Source organism: Perognathus longimembris, chromosome 4 (assembly GCF_023159225.1).
Source record: "Perognathus longimembris pacificus isolate PPM17 chromosome 4, ASM2315922v1, whole genome shotgun sequence".
NCBI classification, from domain to species: Eukaryota; Metazoa; Chordata; class Mammalia; order Rodentia; family Heteromyidae; genus Perognathus; species Perognathus longimembris.
Window position 1 is genome coordinate 33,554,871 of NC_063164.1, and position 18,732 is coordinate 33,573,602.

General features: G+C 35.6%; 2 protein-coding genes across 4 annotated transcripts in view; one reads left to right on the forward strand and one right to left on the reverse strand.

Annotated features, from left to right (window-relative positions):
* The window catches only part of Dnah7 (dynein axonemal heavy chain 7), a 206,357-nt gene extending 204,713 nt beyond the window's left edge, over positions 1 to 1,644 (forward strand). Inside the window, exon 65 of the mRNA XM_048344207.1 lies at positions 1,438 to 1,644. Within this exon, the coding sequence (XP_048200164.1) occupies positions 1,438 to 1,644 (207 nt within the window). The remainder of the gene's footprint in view (positions 1 to 1,437) is intronic.
* A 218-nt stretch (positions 1,645 to 1,862) lies between these two features.
* Slc39a10 (solute carrier family 39 member 10) overlaps positions 1,863 to 18,732 on the reverse strand; it is a 79,773-nt gene continuing 62,903 nt past the window's right edge. For all 3 annotated transcript variants that reach the window (XM_048345057.1, XM_048345055.1, XM_048345056.1), the window contains exons 6-10: positions 16,289 to 16,409; positions 13,819 to 14,187; positions 13,051 to 13,131; positions 5,358 to 5,548; positions 1,863 to 4,643 (exon numbers count right to left, since the gene is read on the reverse strand). In XM_048345057.1, the coding sequence (XP_048201014.1) occupies positions 4,485 to 4,643; positions 5,358 to 5,548; positions 13,051 to 13,131; positions 13,819 to 14,187; positions 16,289 to 16,409 (921 nt within the window). In that variant the 3' untranslated portion in view covers positions 1,863 to 4,484. The remainder of the gene's footprint in view (positions 4,644 to 5,357; positions 5,549 to 13,050; positions 13,132 to 13,818; positions 14,188 to 16,288; positions 16,410 to 18,732) is intronic.

Below are 18,732 nucleotides of genomic sequence, written 5' to 3' on the forward strand. Positions count from 1 at the left end.
TACAGAAATGGTGGGACAAAGGTTGAACAAATTCAACCAATTCAAGTGATGCAAACTAGACACTGTTGGAAATGAATTTTACAATTGGGTGGGGGGCTAGGAAGGACTAAAGTGGGAAAAATGAGGAGGGGGTAGGACTGTTCAAAAAGAAATGTACTCATCACCTGACTTAAGTAACTGTAACCCCCTCTTGCACATCACCTTTACAATAAAATTTAAATTAAAACCTAATTAAAATGTAAAAATTACACACACACACACACCAACATCCTTCTCAAGATGTCTTTTGCACCCTGGGTACAGACTCCTGGGGGTGCTGGGAGATAAAGTTTCTTCCCAAAGGCAGACCCTCCCATGGATTTCAGGCCCCTAACATGCATGGAAGCACCGCAGTACTCTTCAACATATAGAATTCCAGCACCAGCACTTAGTAGAAAAGGAAACCTAACATTCTTTTACCTTCACCCTATAGCACTGTGGTCCTCTCCTCACCATGGAGTGGGAACTGATATTGGGCTGTTTTGTCTTGCTATGTTGCTGTCTCAGATCTCTACACCTTACAAGGTACCTTTTCTCCTGCTAATGTTGTGATGGTCACTCCACTCACTCTGCACCACTGTGCCTGCTGCTTTAGTTCTCTGTAAAGGAGCCATGGGGATGCTAGATGCTTCTGTTCCACCATTTTGCAATTGTTTTATATTACTGAATTACATTTTTTATTGTTAGGCATGAATACCTAAAAAGACAAACCTAATTCAAAAGATTTCTATTATAGAAATTAAGAAATCAGATCATAGTCATTGGTCCTAAGTAAAATATATTTTCAGCACCCTCTGTTGATGCTCTGAAGTCTCAAGATTTATGAAGTTAAAATACTGATTAAAGGTTTTTCCTATTACATTTTTGTTTATCATGAATACAAAGTGGGGTCAGAAAGCATCAAACTTCAACAGAAGTCTCTATAAAGTGACTGCTGCAGTTAATCATTCTCAGTAACACATCAAGGTTAATCATTAACTTGTTGTAAGCATAGCATAATATACATACTATGCATCATAGGATAATCTCTCATAATGGAGAGGTGGACTGGTTGAACAATTGGTTGAAAATCTCGATTTTTCTTTGTGACTAGATTAAAATGAGTAATTAAGAAACATGTCTTAGGATGTCTTAGGATTCTGAGTAGCAACCTTCCCTTTGAAGATGTATTTGATTTTTGCTATTATTAATTCCACAATTCACTCCCAGAGGAAAAAATGGGAGAGAATTTACAAATAGTTGGGTAACATACCTTTTGAAAGGGTAAATAAACACTTTATTTTTTCATTTAGTTTTTAACAGGTTCTAAAATTAGCTATGAGAATTCTTAAAAGTATTTTACTCTGAGAATACATGTAGGTTTAATAGCCTTGACAGAGGTGTTGTACTCTCTTGCAGATGTGGCTAAAGCCCTGTAAGAGGACGGATATAACAAAACGCCCAAGTTACATTGCTCCGTTATATAAGACGAGTGAGCGGAGAGGAACGCTATCCACGACAGGCCATTCCACGAATTTTGTGATTGCTATGATTCTTCCCTCTGACCAACCAAAGGAGCATTGGATTGGAAGGGGCGTAGCACTATTATGTCAACTGAACTCATAACCCCAACTGTAATTCACTTGTTCCCACTTCCTGTTAGATGGCTCAAGTACATTTTCCTGTTTAAGCAAGTTTTTGGTTGAAATAAAATGGATTATATCTCTATTCTAATTATGAACTCATGTGCAAAGTTACCCTATATTTAAAATGAGTCATAGTTCAATGTAAAGAAATGTTCTGAAATACATACTAAAGAAAAAAACGCATTGGTATATTTGCTCTTTTTGAATAACTTTATTTTGGGAGAGTTCCATAAGCATTAGGAACACACACAAAATGACACACCACTGTTGACAATGAAAAAAAACAGCATTTTATCATTTCCAGCTTTATAAATTTTTTTTAAAAAATGATTCAGTTACAACAAAAAAAGAGTTTAGATATTTTAGCAAGTATCACCTTGCAGGACCATAATCACATTTAAGCCACTGACTCACTGTTAATGGAAAGAATTCACACTGCATCTAGTTACTATAGTATTTCTAAGCATAATCACAGCTGATTGACTGCAATGTGATATACACCAAAATTCATTTGGATGTCACACAGTGACAGCATTGTACAAGTAACAATAATGACCTCCAACAAACACAGGTTAAAATCGGACTGGTCAAGCTAAACGGAATGTTGGAGCCAAACAGAAATGTAGTGGAATTAAGATTGTCTAGTAAGACTTGAAACTGTACATTAGGATGATGTGAAAACTAAATACTGGTGGAACCCTATCAAAATACTAGCAGCAACTGTTACCGCCACCGCCCTCCTAAAAGGTTAAGAAAATCTAGCAAATAAAGGAAATACCATTTTTTAGAGAATATAAAACATATACTTTAGCATAACCGATCTGCTTGAAATGAGGCATTTATTTTAAGAATGGGAGTTTATTCCAGCTGTTGCTCTTAAATGAAGTAGATTTAATGTTGGGATGCACAATCCTCCTTGCTTTAAAACCCCCCAAAATGAACTACAAATGTATCTTGGTTCAGAAAGCAAGATACTGTATCACTTAAAGTTGGCAGTATTAAATAAAATATCAGCACCTTTCAGCTAGGTTGCTTGAAGGGCCAAGCAATGAGATGAGGACTGTCCTAATTCAGCGCCCAGTGCCGAAAACAATCTGTGTACAGAACTCCTACTTACTACAAGGAGGCCACAGAGAAAGCCAAAAATAATTTTTCAAATTCAAGCAAAAATTCAGATGTAACAAAACCTAAGCAACCTTGCTAACAGCATTAAGAAAAAAACACTGACCATAACCTTACTAATACCGGGATACATGTGCTGCTCTTAAAGTTCTGTTTTAAAAAGTCCATACAAAGAGAAAAGGAATTGTGTGAGAAGGAGTAAATGAAAACATGTAATATGGAATGGAAAGAGTTTGGCTCTTAGAGAGTTTTGAATTGTAAGTTTTTAAAAAGAACTACACAGGTTGTCAAGCGGGTTGAAAAAGCTAGCTGCACATAGTTCAAATACAGTTTACCTGGCCTAAATGACGACCATGTGGCACAAGATGTAAACAGAAAGCTACATGCATGTGACTAGTACTATAAATTACCGAGTAAAACTTGAGGATAAACATGGCTTGCACTTCTCACAAATCATTTATATTATGTAGAAGAGGGCACCTACACAGGAAGCCAATCCCTATTAGGCACAAACAATCTTGGCACAAAATGAGGGTGATTTCAGCTTCATCATTTGCTTGGTACCATAACAGTCAAGGTATCAACTAAGTTTTTATCCTGGTAACTGTTTGACACTTCATATGCAGATTAAATATGAAAACTTGGATTTCCTGCCTTACAACTTTGCTGCCAGTCATAGCATGTGCTTTTGGTTGCAATGCCAAACTAGGGAATGATGTGAATGTTCAGATTTCCATTTCGTTAGTCCTTAAAATTGGAAAATTAAGCATTATGTTCAGGTTTATTTCTTTGACATTTTCTAGAGGGTTAAAACTTTAAGGAAAAAGCATCTGACCACATGCTCTTGACCCCCACCTTCCTCCACCAAAAAAAAAAAAAAACCCAAAAGCAAAAACAAAAACAAAATTAAAGTTTAGGAAAAAAAATACCATCCCCAAATACCAAGTATTGTAATAATACAAAGAACTGTTATGAATCTTTCATTAAACTGAAGCTCACACAAACATACAATCACAATTTTCAGTAGTTTAGGCTGCAAGTTTAAACACTATGCAAATATATACAAAAATAGTAACTCTAGATTCAAGAATAAGGGTTTTCCCGATGCTAAATTCATATTCTAATGCAGCCTGGGCTTTCCTCTAGTTTCTACAGTCTACTTTATGCGGTTTCAATGTTGTGTCAAGTTGATCCCTATTACCCGATATATATATGTGTGTGTGTATATATACATATACACATATATCTATGTGTATATATATATGTACTGAATGAAAGGGCACTATAGTTCATACTTAGCACAAAGTCTGCTCAAAGTCCATTTAAAATATTTTTAAAATTTAAGTGATTTTTTTGGTTTGATTTCTATTTCTGCATAGTCACAGAAGTGTCTACTAATAAAGAGACTAGTGTTTTATATGATTATTTTTTAAAAAGTCTTAATCAAACTTGTATCAGCATTGGTTCCTGGAGTCCTTTTCTCCTATCTTTATCACAAACTTTATGTTTTTAAAACCCCTTCATGCATGGAAAACAGTACTGAGCACCAGTCTTTCGCTTTTAGGCTCAAATCTATGGAACTTGTAACTAGTGCAAGCCACTGACTTTTCTTTGAGCATTGTGCATACAGTACAAGAACAGATGCAAAGCTGCTTCAGGGTTAACATGGTCGTAACCAATAGCGATTACTGGGAATGGTCAAAACTGGATGTCAAACACAATCTTGTCTTCATAGAGGGCGATCACCAGCATGATGGCAAATCCAAACAGCAATCCCAAGTTCTGAAGAATGAACTGCCCCACTGGACAAAAGCCATGTTCTTCATTGTCGCCATCACCATGCAACATTTCTGGAAGCTAGAAAAAAGAAATTCATCTTTAGAGGCAATTTAAAGTTTGTTATGTTCACCCAGTTGGCAACTTGTTCCTTTTCCTTAATGTTTACAAGATAAATCTTTTTAGCATGGCATTTTGTGTGACTGTCATCATCGGGCCAGTACCTGTCTGATAATATGGATGCAAAATAGTGCATTCTGGTTTTTTTCCTGCTTAACCTAGAAAATACATTAACTTTGGAATCCTAATGGATTCATGTAGATGCATGTTTCATTGCTCTTGAAATAACTTACGGTCAAAGGACTGTTGTTATTTATCATTTGGCTTCCTTATAAACCCTTTACTCTTGCTTTTAATAAACTCTTATATATTCTTAAAGACTTAGCTCAGATTTCCTATTATAGGAAAACGCTAGTAACTCTCCCTTTTAGCCAGTCTCTTTGGAGCTCCATAAACATGCTATATCTAACTATACTAACACACATCAGAACACTTGTGACTAATGGCTACTTTTATTCTTCATTAAAAGTATGAACCCTTCTGTTAAAACACTCAGTCATTCGTATCTCTACCTTCCTGGTTCTTGACTCGGTTCACTCAATCCTAATTATGAACTACATTTCCTATGGCACATAAAAAACAAAAAAAGACTTCAAATCATCACTGAAGACTTTCACAACCTACAGCAGCTGTAATGGAAAGTTCAGTATAACATACAAACATAAAATTTCTTACCATATCCACTAAGGCTACATAGAGGAACATGCCTGCTGTGATTGCAAAGATCCACAGTGTGATATTATTGGCATACTGGCCAACAGCTGTGCCTATGAGCATGCCTATGTAGGCCATCATGGCAGAGAGGAGGTTGTACACAATTGCCTGCTTTACAGTCATGCCTGCTTTCAGAAGAACTGCAAAATCACCTGCAATTAAGACATAATAGGAGAGTTTTAAAATGGTATGATTTCAAAACACAAGTCTGAAAGGAGAAAAGTCCTTGAAAGATACATCTTTAGTAACATGAGTCAGTTTGATGGGGTGACAGACTATTCTGTATCCTGACTGTGCTTATACAAATGTAATATTTGTTAAAATCCAAAGAACTGTATACATTAAAAAAAATCTTACTGTGTAACTCAAAACATAAGATTTCTTTTTGAAAAAAAATCAAGAGAATCACAAGTAAAAAAAGAACAGTGGCACTCTTTTTTCAAGTAACAAGAGCTGTCTGTTCTCAGATTATTTTGATTTTTCAAGGGATATGACTTCAGCAAGAAAAGACAATCTCTTAAGGATGCTTTATGCAGTGTCAGAAATATGCCTTATTTCTGAAAATCCTAAAATCTATGATCCTATCACAGTGTAAATTATTGTCCTAACTAATGCCTGTCAGAGCATCCAATACCTCAAAGAGCAAACACCAGGTTCTTAGTAGGTCTTACTGTCAGGTTTTTACCTGTGAAGAAACATGGATACAAGAACAAACCAAGGCAGAGCACAAACAAGAAAATCCTGATTTTCTTTTTAGACATCTAAGCAAAAAGCTACAAATGTCTCAATGTACAAAAGAACAATCAAAAAAGGATTACTGCTCCAAGAAATGCTAGCAGAGGGCAAAATGTTGCCAGGTAGTATTTTTGAAGCTGAAGGATCAAAAGCAAGCAACTACTTATTTATAACACTTTTGGTTATCAAGTCAACTACTGAACATGCAATATATTCAAGGTACTTTATATACTAAGTGCTCTGGAATTGGTGAGGGTTTTCCTTTCACCCTTGGGGAAGGATCTTACATCTTCATATCTAAAAATGCAGGAGCTATTTTTCTCTATTTTCTCATGACTACCAGGGCCAAGTCAGTATTAGGTAAGGAGAAGTTAACAAAGAAACTAGTACAACATCTTTTTCTTTTCTTTTTTTTTTTTTTAACAGATTCCATTAAACTGCTACCAACTACAAAGATGAAACGAAAAAAAAACATTAGTTTGAAAAGGCAAATCACCAAGGATTTATCTTCCACAGCTTCTAAATTTTCATTCTTTACTATTTACTAGGATCAAAAATACTGTAGCTTAATCATCCTGCTAAGAGTTAGATTTTAATATCATCCTTATCTCTTCTCTCCTTTGGGGCTCCATTTAATTTCTTCTTCTTTTTCCCTCAGCTTCCTTAAGAGCTCCTCATTTCCTCCTCCACAAATTTCTCCTCCATTTTTCAATTAATCATTTTGAGTCAATGGTGCTATATGATCAATTTTATGGGGGGGCAGGGAGATAGATAAAAGAAATGAGACTACAGAACTGTCGTTTGGGTTATGAAATGCATATGATTTCATAGTATGGCTTGAAAAAGAGGATGATTTAATACTCAATGAACAACTGATTACTCAATGAATGAAATAGGAACAAAATAGTCTGTTTCATTGTCATTGCTACCTTCCCTGTTATTACTGGATAGCAGGATAATTTTCTTCATTCCCGAGTAGCAACCACATAGCATGATTTAACTCATCAAGACCCAGCATAAATTACTTTTGTTTAATATTTTAAAATTGATATAAATTACTTCATTGATGTAGAGTTGTATGGATTCTGACAAGCATATATGCCATGGAGATAACCACTATTTAACTCTAAAACTGTTTCATTACCTACCTCACAAAATTCTCCTCAACCTTTAAGAGTACCTATAATTTGCTTTGTGCCTCAGTTTTACCTTTTTTGGATGATATAAATTATCATCCAATTATACAATACTTCTTCATATTCTGACTGGATTTTACATATATTAGAAAATCATGTTTTATTGTGAAACAATATTCATCCTAGAGATAACACCATAGTATGTTTACATTCATTCACAAGTTTGGGGTCATTGTTTGCAGTTGGGGGCCATTATGCATAAAATCACTATATAAACCAAAAGCAGGTTTTTATGCAAACCTAAGTTTTCATTTCTCTTTGGTAGATATATACTAAAGGGGAATTCTGGACATTACAGTAAACATAGTCCCCAGAAATTCACATAGTTCTAAGAAGTAAAGTTCAGCTACTTGAAATTTCACCAGCAAAGTGTAAAAGCTCTTAGTTGCTCTACACCCCTGCCATCCTTGACTGTAATAGCAAATCCAGCATCTGAAATATCACATTTGATTTCTCCTATGTAAAACTTCTTCCAGTGAAATGTCTTTCCAAATCTTTTTGTGCTTTTTTTTTTTCCTTGAGGGATAAGGGTGGATGTCACTAAATTGAGAAATCTAAGCCTCTTTTGTTCTAAAGCCCTTTATTCTTAATGGATTATGCTGTGTCTAAAATCAGTTTGTTGTCCAAGGACACTAAAAGTATTTTGTTTTCTTTTGGAAGTGCTATATTTTAGGCTGTCCATTCAGATCAATGATTTATTTCCAGTTTGTATTTGTGTATATTATAAGGTATGGGCCAAAGATTTTTGGTTTTGTGGCAGTGGATGTTACCGTTTATTAAAAGGAAGGAACATCCTTGCTACAGCATCAGTTGTTAAAGACTATCCTTTTTCTACATGGAATTTGCTTTACATTTCAGTTGAAAATAAGTTGTCTATGTGTATGTGTGTATGTGTGTGTGTGTGTGTATGAAGCTCCATTTCACTGATATTTATGTTGATTATTTTACCAAAACCAATTATTTTTATTTTTGTGGCTTTGTAATAAGTTCTTCTTTGTTCTTTTCAAAAATTTCTAGCTATTCAAGGTCTATTTCCTTTCTATATGCATTTTTTAACTCACTTATTTTTGCAAAGAGTCTGTTGATTTTTTTCAATCTACAAGAATTCATGTCAACAAAACTGAGTCATTTAATTCACGAGCCTGGTGCATCTCTTCATTTAAGCCTTCTTGGATTTCTTCTGTTAGTGACTTGTGGTTTTCAGCATACAGGCTTTATATGTACTATGTCAGATTTAAGCTAAGAATTTTGTGCTGTTAGTGCTATACCTCAAATGTTTTTCTGTAATCTCTGTAACAAGTGAATTCTTTCACTTGAAATCTATCTTCTTTTTTTTCCTTATTTTAGGCTACAAATTCTCAAAGGTTGCTGTGTATTTTCTCTATGTCTCTTAGTAAAAACCTATACAAACATTTTGAAAGTATGTCAAAAGATTCCTCACATCTGGGATTTAAGCTAAATTTTCAAGTCTATCCACCTTTTGACAAATCAATATTCCTTCCTTTTGACAAAGGACATTGTTAAAACAACAAAGTATGCCTGGCAAAGGCATTGTGATCCAATGCTATAGTTATATAATATCTGCTAACAGCAACTAAGAATATTTTTTAAAACCAAGAATTTATTTATGGTTCTTTATTCTAATCTTACATAATACTTACACATACACTGAAATTCCATATAAACCTATAAAATGAATGAATGTTCAATCTTCCCTGGACAGTGTAGCACATCATGCAAAACTCATTTTTAATTTCAATTTGACTGAATAGACTGACAAAAAAAAAAAGCAGGGGAGAAAATGTTATAACACTATAATTGACTGTAGCTGAGTCTTAAAAACATGGCTGTATTTATTTCCCAAAATGTTATCGCCTTGAAGCTGAAATACATTGCTCAGCATCAAAAAGAGTTAGAATTATCTGTCCTTCTAGATTACCCTAGTTCCTTTCCCCTTTAGATGTCCTTCTTCAGGCTTTCTTGCAAAAGCTTGTAACGGTCCCTTATTTCAGGGATGAGAAAGTGAGTAATACAATAATGAGTCAGTAATTCAGGCAGTTTTAATCATTACTTATATAACCCAGGGCAAAGATGAAATGAGGATATGGATTCGCTATTTCCTTGGATGGTTTCAATTTCTTTTCTTTTCTTTTTTTTTTTTTTGCCAGTCCTGGGCCTTGGACTCAGGGCCTGAGCACTATCCCTGGCTTCTTCCGGCTCAAGGCTAGCACTCTGCCACCTGAGCCACAGCGCCCCTTCTGGCCATTTTCCATATATGTGGTGCTGGGGAATTGAACTGAAAGCTTCATGTGTAGGAGGCAAGCACTCTTGCCACTAGGCCATATTCCCAGCCTGGTTTCAATTTCTTCATGAAAAATTTCCTTGCGAGTTGTATGATTCTAAGGTTCTAAGGATATATTTGTTCATATATCTGTTCATATCTAAACACAAACAAAAATAGACCTAGTATACCATTGGGAAACAGCAATTTGTTCAGAAGAAGAATGCCAAAACTTGGAATCAATGACTGATTGAGAGTAGGGCTCTAATATACAGCAATGTGATTTAAATAACATTTTTTTCCTCTTAGGGTCTCATGTTCCAATTTAAAACTATGGAAATCCTGGAATGGGTTTTTAAAAATTATTATTAAAGGGGGCTGGGGATATGGCCTAGTGGCAAGAGTGCTTGCCTTGTATACATGAGGCCCTGGGTTCAATTCCCCAGCACCACATATACAGAAAACAGCCAGAAGTGGCACTGTGGCTCAAGTGGCAGAGTGCTAGCCTTGAGCAAAAAGAAGCCAGGGACAGTACTCAGGCCCTGAGTTCAAGCCCCAGGACTGGCAAAAAAAAAAAAAAAAAAAAAAAAAAAAAAAAATTAAAAAAAACCTACATAGGACAAAAGAGATTTTAGACCAAATAAATTATCCTGAAATGTGATAAATTATACTTTTGCCAAAATCTTCCCAATCATTAAGTAAACAACACAATATCCACCTCAGCCTATCAGGCACTGATTTTACTCTTTCCTGAGACTTCTGAGAAAGAAGACTGATACCTGTGCACATCCTGTTTCTTCCTAGGTAAGTAAGAACAGATGATCTAATCAGAACTAAATATTCATCTGGTCTTCTTTTACAAAAACTACTCCATTGCTATGCTAAACAAAACCTGCGCCCTGAAATAATGTTTTATTTCCTTATATGTGGTCAGCAGAGTAGTTCATGTTGATAGAAGCAAATGTCACTTCCAGGGTGGGGGGGAAATAGGGTTCTCCCACCCCCATGTTCTTTCATTCTTAGTAACCTATCCAGATAGGTAATATATGTCATTCTATCACTAGGATCGGACTAGGTTGATGTGCCTTCTCACAGCAGTGGCAAAACCCCAGCCTCTGGTTAGGTGAATGAAGTTAAGGGGGTAAATAGGCAGACACACTAGGAGTCTAAATGGCTCACTCAGCAGTCCTAGCCCAAGGAGAGTTCTCCAATCTAGCTTTTTTAGCCAGAGCTCTGCATTGAGTACCAGGATTTACCTAACTAATAACCAATGACGGAATTTGTTCTACATGTAGCTAGTATGCCTCACCTGAATCTCCTTCAATGAGGAACTAGAGAGAGAGAAAAAAATGAACAAAGTGGTTAAAAAAAAAAAAAACCAACTGTCCCTCATCTCCAAAACTTCTTGTTTCCAAATCTGTGCCTGCTTCCCTGGAGGTAAGGCAATTTGATAAGGCCATACTTAAGCATAAAATGGCCCAACACACTCTATTCAAGGGAGTACAGATAGACGGGCAGGGAGAGAAATTGTGTGTGTCTGTGTGTATGTCTGTGTGTGTGTGAGAGAGAGAGAAAGAGAGAGAGAGACATTATCCAAATCTGTTACTAAGAAAACTTTGCAAAAGTGGATGACTAAAATATGAGGTAAATCAAGATTCTCATGTACAAAAATCTTGATTTGCTATAAAATTAGGGCAATGGTATGCTATCTGCTAGTTAAAGAATGGTACAGGGGCTGGTGATATGGCCTAGTGGCAAGAGTGCCTGCCTCATATACATGAGGCCCTGGGTTCGATTCCCCAGCACCACATATACAGAAAATGGCCAGAAGTGGCGCTGTGGCTCAAGTGGCAGAGTGCTAGCCTTGAGTAAAAAGAAGCCTGGGACAGTGCTCAGGCCCTGAGTCCAAGCCCCAGGACTGGCAAAAAAAAAAAAAAAAAAGAAAAGAAAAGAAAAGAAAAGAAGGGTACAGATAATTTATATTTAAAAACCTACAGTTTAAGAATTAGGCCATGTAAAGAGGAAACATACTAAATACCAAAAGAAAGATGGAAACAAAATAAAATTTAGTAGGAAAGTAAATCCAAGGCATAAAATAGTGAAACACAGTAATGAAGCTAGAGAAAGATTCTAAACATGACAAATCAGGAATTAGTATAAGTAATGAAATAAGCTTGGCACTGGTGGCTTACAATTCTAGCCACTCAGCAAGCTAAATTTTGGAAGATCATAGATTAAAGCCAGCTGGGCAGAAAAGCCCATGAGACTCCATCCCCAATTAACCAACAAAATGCTGGATTAGAGGCATGGCTCAAGTGGTGAAGTACTAGCTGTGAGCAAGAAAACCAAGCAAGAGCAGGAGAGACCGAGTTTTTTTTTTTTTTTTTTTGGCCAGTCCTGGGCCTTGGACTCAGGGCCTGAGCACTGTCCCTGGCTTCCTTTTGCTCAAGGCTAGCACTCTGCCACTTGAGCCACAGCGCCGCTTCTGGCCGTTTTCTGTATATGTGGTGCTGGGGAATCGAACCTAGGGCCTCGTGTATCCGAGGCAGGCACTCTTGCCACTAGGCTATATCCCCAGCCCGAGAGACCGAGTTTTGAGCTCAAGCTTCGATATTGGTACCCAAATTATAATTTAAAAAAATAAAGAAGAAAGAAAATAGATTTAGTACTCACCCCACGTTTGGTAAAATATATTAAAGTGAAGTAGAAAGGCTAGGTAGAGGACAAAGGTGAGACCCACTCAAAGGACTAATGAATCTAGCTTTATACATTGTGAAGTTACTGATATATAAGGGAAGCTTAAATTCACTTAAGAAAATAATATTAAGATATTGGGGTACTATGATTATGTAGTATTAGATCATACATATACATAAGTATGCATATAGAAAACAAGAAATCATACAAACCTCTCATTTTATACATGAAATGTGAGAATTATAGGGAAGGACAATGGTTCTGGGCTAGCATAAGCAGAAAACAAGATCTTATTTGAAAAATAACTAAGGCAAAACAGGGATGAGAGCATGATTCAAATACTAGAGCACCTGCCTAGAAAATGTGAAATCATAAGTTTAAATCCCATACACATGTATGTGTCTGTGTGTCTGTGTGTATATATATGTGTGTATGTATATATACATATATATATATATGTTCTTTCTTTCAAAAAGAATGTTCAGTGTGCTAGTCATAATTTACAACTCTTCATTATAGTAATACAATTGTTTCTAAGTACTAGGAAGGCACCTAGAAATGAAATAATTCATCACTATATTAGGATGTTACATTATTAGGATACACCTTAGGATTAATGACACCTTTTGTGCTTGTCATCAGTCATTTTTTAAATGTTTTACCATTTCTAAAATTTAAATGTATTTCACAATTAAAGAAGTCTTAGCTTTGATAAAATCTGGTAAAACTTTTAAAGCTCCATTACCTAATTCATGTGGCAGCTCGTGACAGAAGACTGCTATTGAAGTACTGATTCCTCCTGTCAGTCCAGCACTAAATGCCGCTCCTGAGGAAGACGAAGAGAAGACAAGTGAAGCTTACTAATCTTGTTTTTCCCATTTACACTACAGATGCAAAGCTCTTGTCCATGAATGTCTTTGTGTCTGTGGGGCTCACCTATCTTTTATTCTTAAGTGCTAATAGCCACTATGGATACTGAAATATGGTCTTTGCTTTCTGAAAGATATCAAAGCCTGCTTCTGAATAATTAATAAAGTATAGCCCAAGCAAAGCCATTTATGGGTCATATTTATTGTTCTCTTAAATTGGTAATAGGTATTTGATACAACATATTTTTAACACTGTAAATTTTTCTTCACTTACTCAAAGATATAAAAATTTATAAAACAAGGTTAAATTGAACTGTTCTCTTTCAGATATGTAGATGTACTTGAAAGTCTAATGTTGAGGTTGCACTTTCAATATACCATGTTTTGAATGAGAAATCAGTTATCTAAGAAATTTACTATAGCCAGTTGTTTACTCTACTTCCCAAATTAATTTTTACCTTTATACTTCCAAATATATCTATCAAAGGCAGGACTGTAAAACCTGAATGATAGCAATAATAATCTAACAGTATATTTGTTAAGCTCTAGGTGAATTTTCATCTGATAAATAGTTCATAAGATTATAGACATAGAATAAGAAAAAACTTCAGAGAACAAATGATACCCAAGTTGCAGTCACTTACCAATTGCGAGCCCATCACTGAAGTTGTGGATGCCATCCCCCATGATTACCATCCAGGCTATATTAGCTATTCCTGTCTCTTTCAGATCTGATCCAGAATGACAGGGACCGTGAGAATGATGAGAGTGTTTGTGGTGCCACTGGTGATTATGTTTCCTCAGCACAGTTTTATTCTCATCATGGTGGTTATGAGCAGTAACATGGAGATCATGCTCATGAATGGCATGTAAGCCATCACTGTGAGAATGGTCCATGATTTTCTCCTCTTCTATACAAAGGAAATTTTTAGGAGGAGATTCTTGTTGGCCTTCTAAATCTGTCATTTCAGTTTCATTAAGTCGATCTTCAGAAACAACAGAATCATCAGTTCCTACAGCAGAGCAAAAGAAATGTTTAATCAATAAGCAAATGCCTATTTGTGAGCCAGGCAACTAGTAGTGTAACAAACATTTCTAAAATGAGTCTCTTAAAAGTTTTAAGGAAATATATTTCTTTTAAATATTTAAAAGTCATTCCAATGGAACAATGTTGTCTAGAGGAGTTCTACTAAAGTTTAAATTTGTCGAATCATAGAGTTGGACAAAGTTCTTCACACCTCTCAGTGCTCCAGCAACTACTGACAAGCTATTCAGAAACTCAGGCAAGTGACAATATCTGATAAGCTTATTCTTAAACACTGAGGTTGGCCTTTCAATGGGTTTTCCAAAACCTAGTTTGTTTCATGACAATGTTCTTGACTTCCCAAATGTGATTTAGAACAGAGTTTTACTAGATTCTAGGCTTCCCTTTTTTTGAGGGGGTGGGGGGTGGGAGGGGACAGTTGTGAGGCTTGAAATCTGGGCCTAGGCACTGTTCCTGAGCTCTTCAGCTCAAGGCTAGCACTCTACCACTTTTAGCCAGAGGGCCACTTCTGGGTTTTTTTGGTGGTTAACTGGAGCTAAGAGTCTCATAGACTTTCCTGCATGAGCTGGCTTTGAACTGTAATCCTTAGATCTCAGCCTCCTGAGTAGCTAGGATTATGGGCGTGAGCCACAGGCTTCCTTTTTTTGTAGACAATCACTGGTACATTGAGGGAAAACCGTTAAATAGAAAGTGAGAAAAATTAGGTTAAAAAATTGTGTTGCTCTGCAGACCAAAAAAAAAAAAAATCCATAAATAGAAGGATGGTCTATAAATTTCTACTAAATTCTGGACCCAACTATTCAATTACAAACATTGTTTACTTCAAGCTCCAAGAAGATATGTAAAATGTAAGGCAAATATGAGACCTTCTGGAATACAATGAGAGAACATATAGGATTAAATTGCCTCCATGAAAAGGACAAACTTCATAGTAAAAAGAGTGTCTGTTAATGAAAGGGACACCACAATTATAGCAGAGGGTCATTAGCATACATTGGAAAGATTAATTCTACTTGGGTGATTTAGATAAAGAACCATGTTGTGGATGTAACCAATTCCACAACCATCCTAAAGATATGGGGGGAGCAGGTGCTTTACTTTTTCTTGAATATACCTCAATATATTGAGTATTTAAAAATAAACAAAAAAATTAAAGTGAAAAAATTTTTTAAAAGTTACGTTGCTCTGAAAATTAAGAAATCTCATATCAAGCAATACAATACTTGGACCTTGGCCTTAAAATATAAGGCCAACTTAAGCAAAAAAAAAAAAAAAAAGAAGAAGAAGAAGAAGCCAGAGACAGTGCTCAGGCCCTGAGTCCAAGGCCCAGGAATGGCAAAAAAATAAAATAAAATAAGGTCAAGACCATTTTTTTCCCCTTCAGTACAGGCAACTTTTCCAGATGAGACCAATTACATATGGATAATAAAGAGATTTTTCACTATCAAAAAATAAAACACTGGGCTGGGAATATGGCCTAGTGGCAACAGTGCTTGCCTCATATACATGAAGCCCTGGGTTCAATTCCCCAGCACCACATATATATACAAAATGGCCAGAAGTGGCGCTGTGGCTCAAGGGGCAGAGTGCTAGCCTTGAGCAAAAAGAAGCCAGGGACAGTGCTCAGGCCCTGAGTCCAAGGCCAGGACTGGCCAAAAATAAAAATAAAAATAAATAAAAATAAAACACTAAATCACTACTTAGAAAGACTCTTTTTTTTTAGAGACATAGCTTTACTATGTTGCCCAAGCTACACTTGAACTCATAAGCCTCCCTGCTTCTACCCTTCGACTGCTGGGACCACCTTTTCAAATTTTACTTTTTTTTGGAAACTAAAAGTACAAACTGTTTCTTACTCCTAATATATTTCAGACCACATTAAATTGTAAGGCAGAAATTGACTAAAATGAATAAAATCATAATTAAGACACATTAACAGTTTGGGAAAGCTATTAATATTAACTAAAATTAAGGAAGTTAAGAGAAATTGCAAATGTAGGCAGTTTAGAATCAATATTTCAATTTTTTGTTATTTTGAAAGTTTCTCTTTAGTCAGAATTATTGACTACCAGCAAGAGGCTTGAGTTGAAGCCAGTCAGCATCGGGGGTGTTGTTTAACTTATGATCCGAAAGCTTTCTTCCAATAGTTGATTCTTCCGTGCTCTGCTTCATAAACCATTTCTGTTTTCCCTGAAAATAAACATCAGTTTAAGATCTATAGCAACAATTTGCACTAATATCCACTTACTAGTTCCTATGCGGAACAACTGGTGCTAACTTTATACATGTATATATAAATTATTTGGAAAAGTAGTGAGAAAAAAAAATCACAGAAGTCAAAGAATCTAACTAGTTGCAAAATCCCATTAAAGAATGAGAAGTGCAATGTACCACCAATGAAATGTGTAAAATACATGAAATATCTCTCTAGAGGTATTAGGTAACAGAGTAGTAGTCCAATAGTACTTGGAAAGTTCTGAAAGTTATAAAAATTAGAGCTTATTCCTTTTAATTTTAGTACATTTAATGGAATTGCACATTTTTCTGAAGGTGACTAAAGTGGGAAAAGTCAAACTTGAAATACTAAATTTGTAGCTTACTTCTAAGACTTGTGAAGTTTACTAATGTCGAACACAAGTACATTCATCTGTAAAATGAAAACAAGATTGTTATGAGGATTAAATGAGATGGTATATGACCAATCTCATTAATTGAGTCTTAATACCTTTGCAATAATAACAAGTATTCTTTCTTACTACTTTGAATTTAGAGATCAACCATAATTTAATCTATCCTGTTACTTATTACTTTATTTTATAGTAATTATTTTATTTCATAGTTTACATTTAAATATTTCAAGTTTGGCTTTTTATTATTTTCCAATACTTCCAATTTAAATTTCTGCTCTCCTTCACTGTTAGTTCAAGGAAGCTAATATGCTAGGACAGTGTTAAAATAAGTCAGTGCTATCAGGGAGATGTTACTACCTGGAACAACACTTTGTTGGTTTTGTTGATAGGCTAAGCTATAGTCAGCCGCTTAAGTCTTTTAACTGCAGCATAAAAGTGAGCCTATATGGCAGTTGAACAGGAGGTAGTATGGCTATCATCCATTTCTTCCTTCCAAATTGTATCCATAAGCAAGGGGACCCTACATATTGCCCTATAATTTCGACTAGTGTTTTGGTTCATTTTGACAACTACAGTGCAGCATATATTACAATATGACTTTATGGAAATAATAAGCTCTTTTTTCTATTTTACATCCTTTCCTTTCTTTTTACCAACATTCTAATTGTGCATATAAATAAGAGTTCACTTTGGTATTTCAAAGCATGCACACAGAACATACTGATCAAACTGGGGCACATGTCTCTCCATACCATTTTTATATTACTAAGCATTTGAGCTCATTTCTAGATCTTCACAAAATATATAAAAGGTTACTGTGAACTCTTCTGTGATTTCTATATGTTATCCTCTCCTTCTCTTCCTAACCTCTAATAAACACTATTCTACATGGACATTTGTTACCTTTGACATATGTGAGAATATGTAGCGCTTGTCTTTCTGTGTCTAGTTTACTTCACTTCACTAATACACTTCACAAATAAATCCAGTCTATCCATTTTGCTACAAATAACAGGATTTCATTTTCTCTGTGGCTGAACAATATTCTACAGCATACAATACCACCAGTTTATCCACTCATCTGTGGATGGACACTGAGGCAGATTCCTGTCGGCAATGGACATGGGCAGTTTAGTACGCCTCAGAGGTTTGATTCATTTCACATATATATATAGATAGATAGATAGATAGATAGATAGATAGATAGATAGATAGAGATAGAGATATAGCTAGATAGATATAGATAGATATAGATAGATACATACATATACTCAGAAGTGGAACAGCTGGATTATAATAGGACTATTTTTTAGTTTTTGAGGAACTCTTCACTACCAGTTTCCCACTAATACTGTGTAACAGTTCATTTCTTTCCAACACTTCACCAGGATTTATTAAAAATTGATTATAGCCATTCTAACTGGTAAGATGATAAACTATAGGTGTTTTCCTCTTGGTGGGTGCTGGAGCATGAAGCTCTACATATATGTTGACTGTACAGTTTACCAGTGCACTCTCAACTATCCCCTCACTGAGGTTTTGATTTGCATTTCCCTTAAGGGAACTTTCTATATACTTCATTGTCATTTTTTTTTACTGCTTTAAATATTTAAATGATACATAAAAATAAAATTTCCAGGGGCTGGGGATATGGCCTAGTGGCAAGAGTGCTTGCCTCGCACACATGAAGCCCTGGGTTCAATTCCCCAGCAACACATACACAGAAAATGGCCAGAAGTAGTGCTGTGGCTCAAGTGGCAGAGTGCTAGTCTTGAGCAAAAAGAAGCCAGGGACAGTGCTCAGGCCCTGAGTCCAAGTGCCAGGACTGGCAAAAATAAATAAATAAATAAATAAAAATAAAAACTCCATATATAATGGCTCAA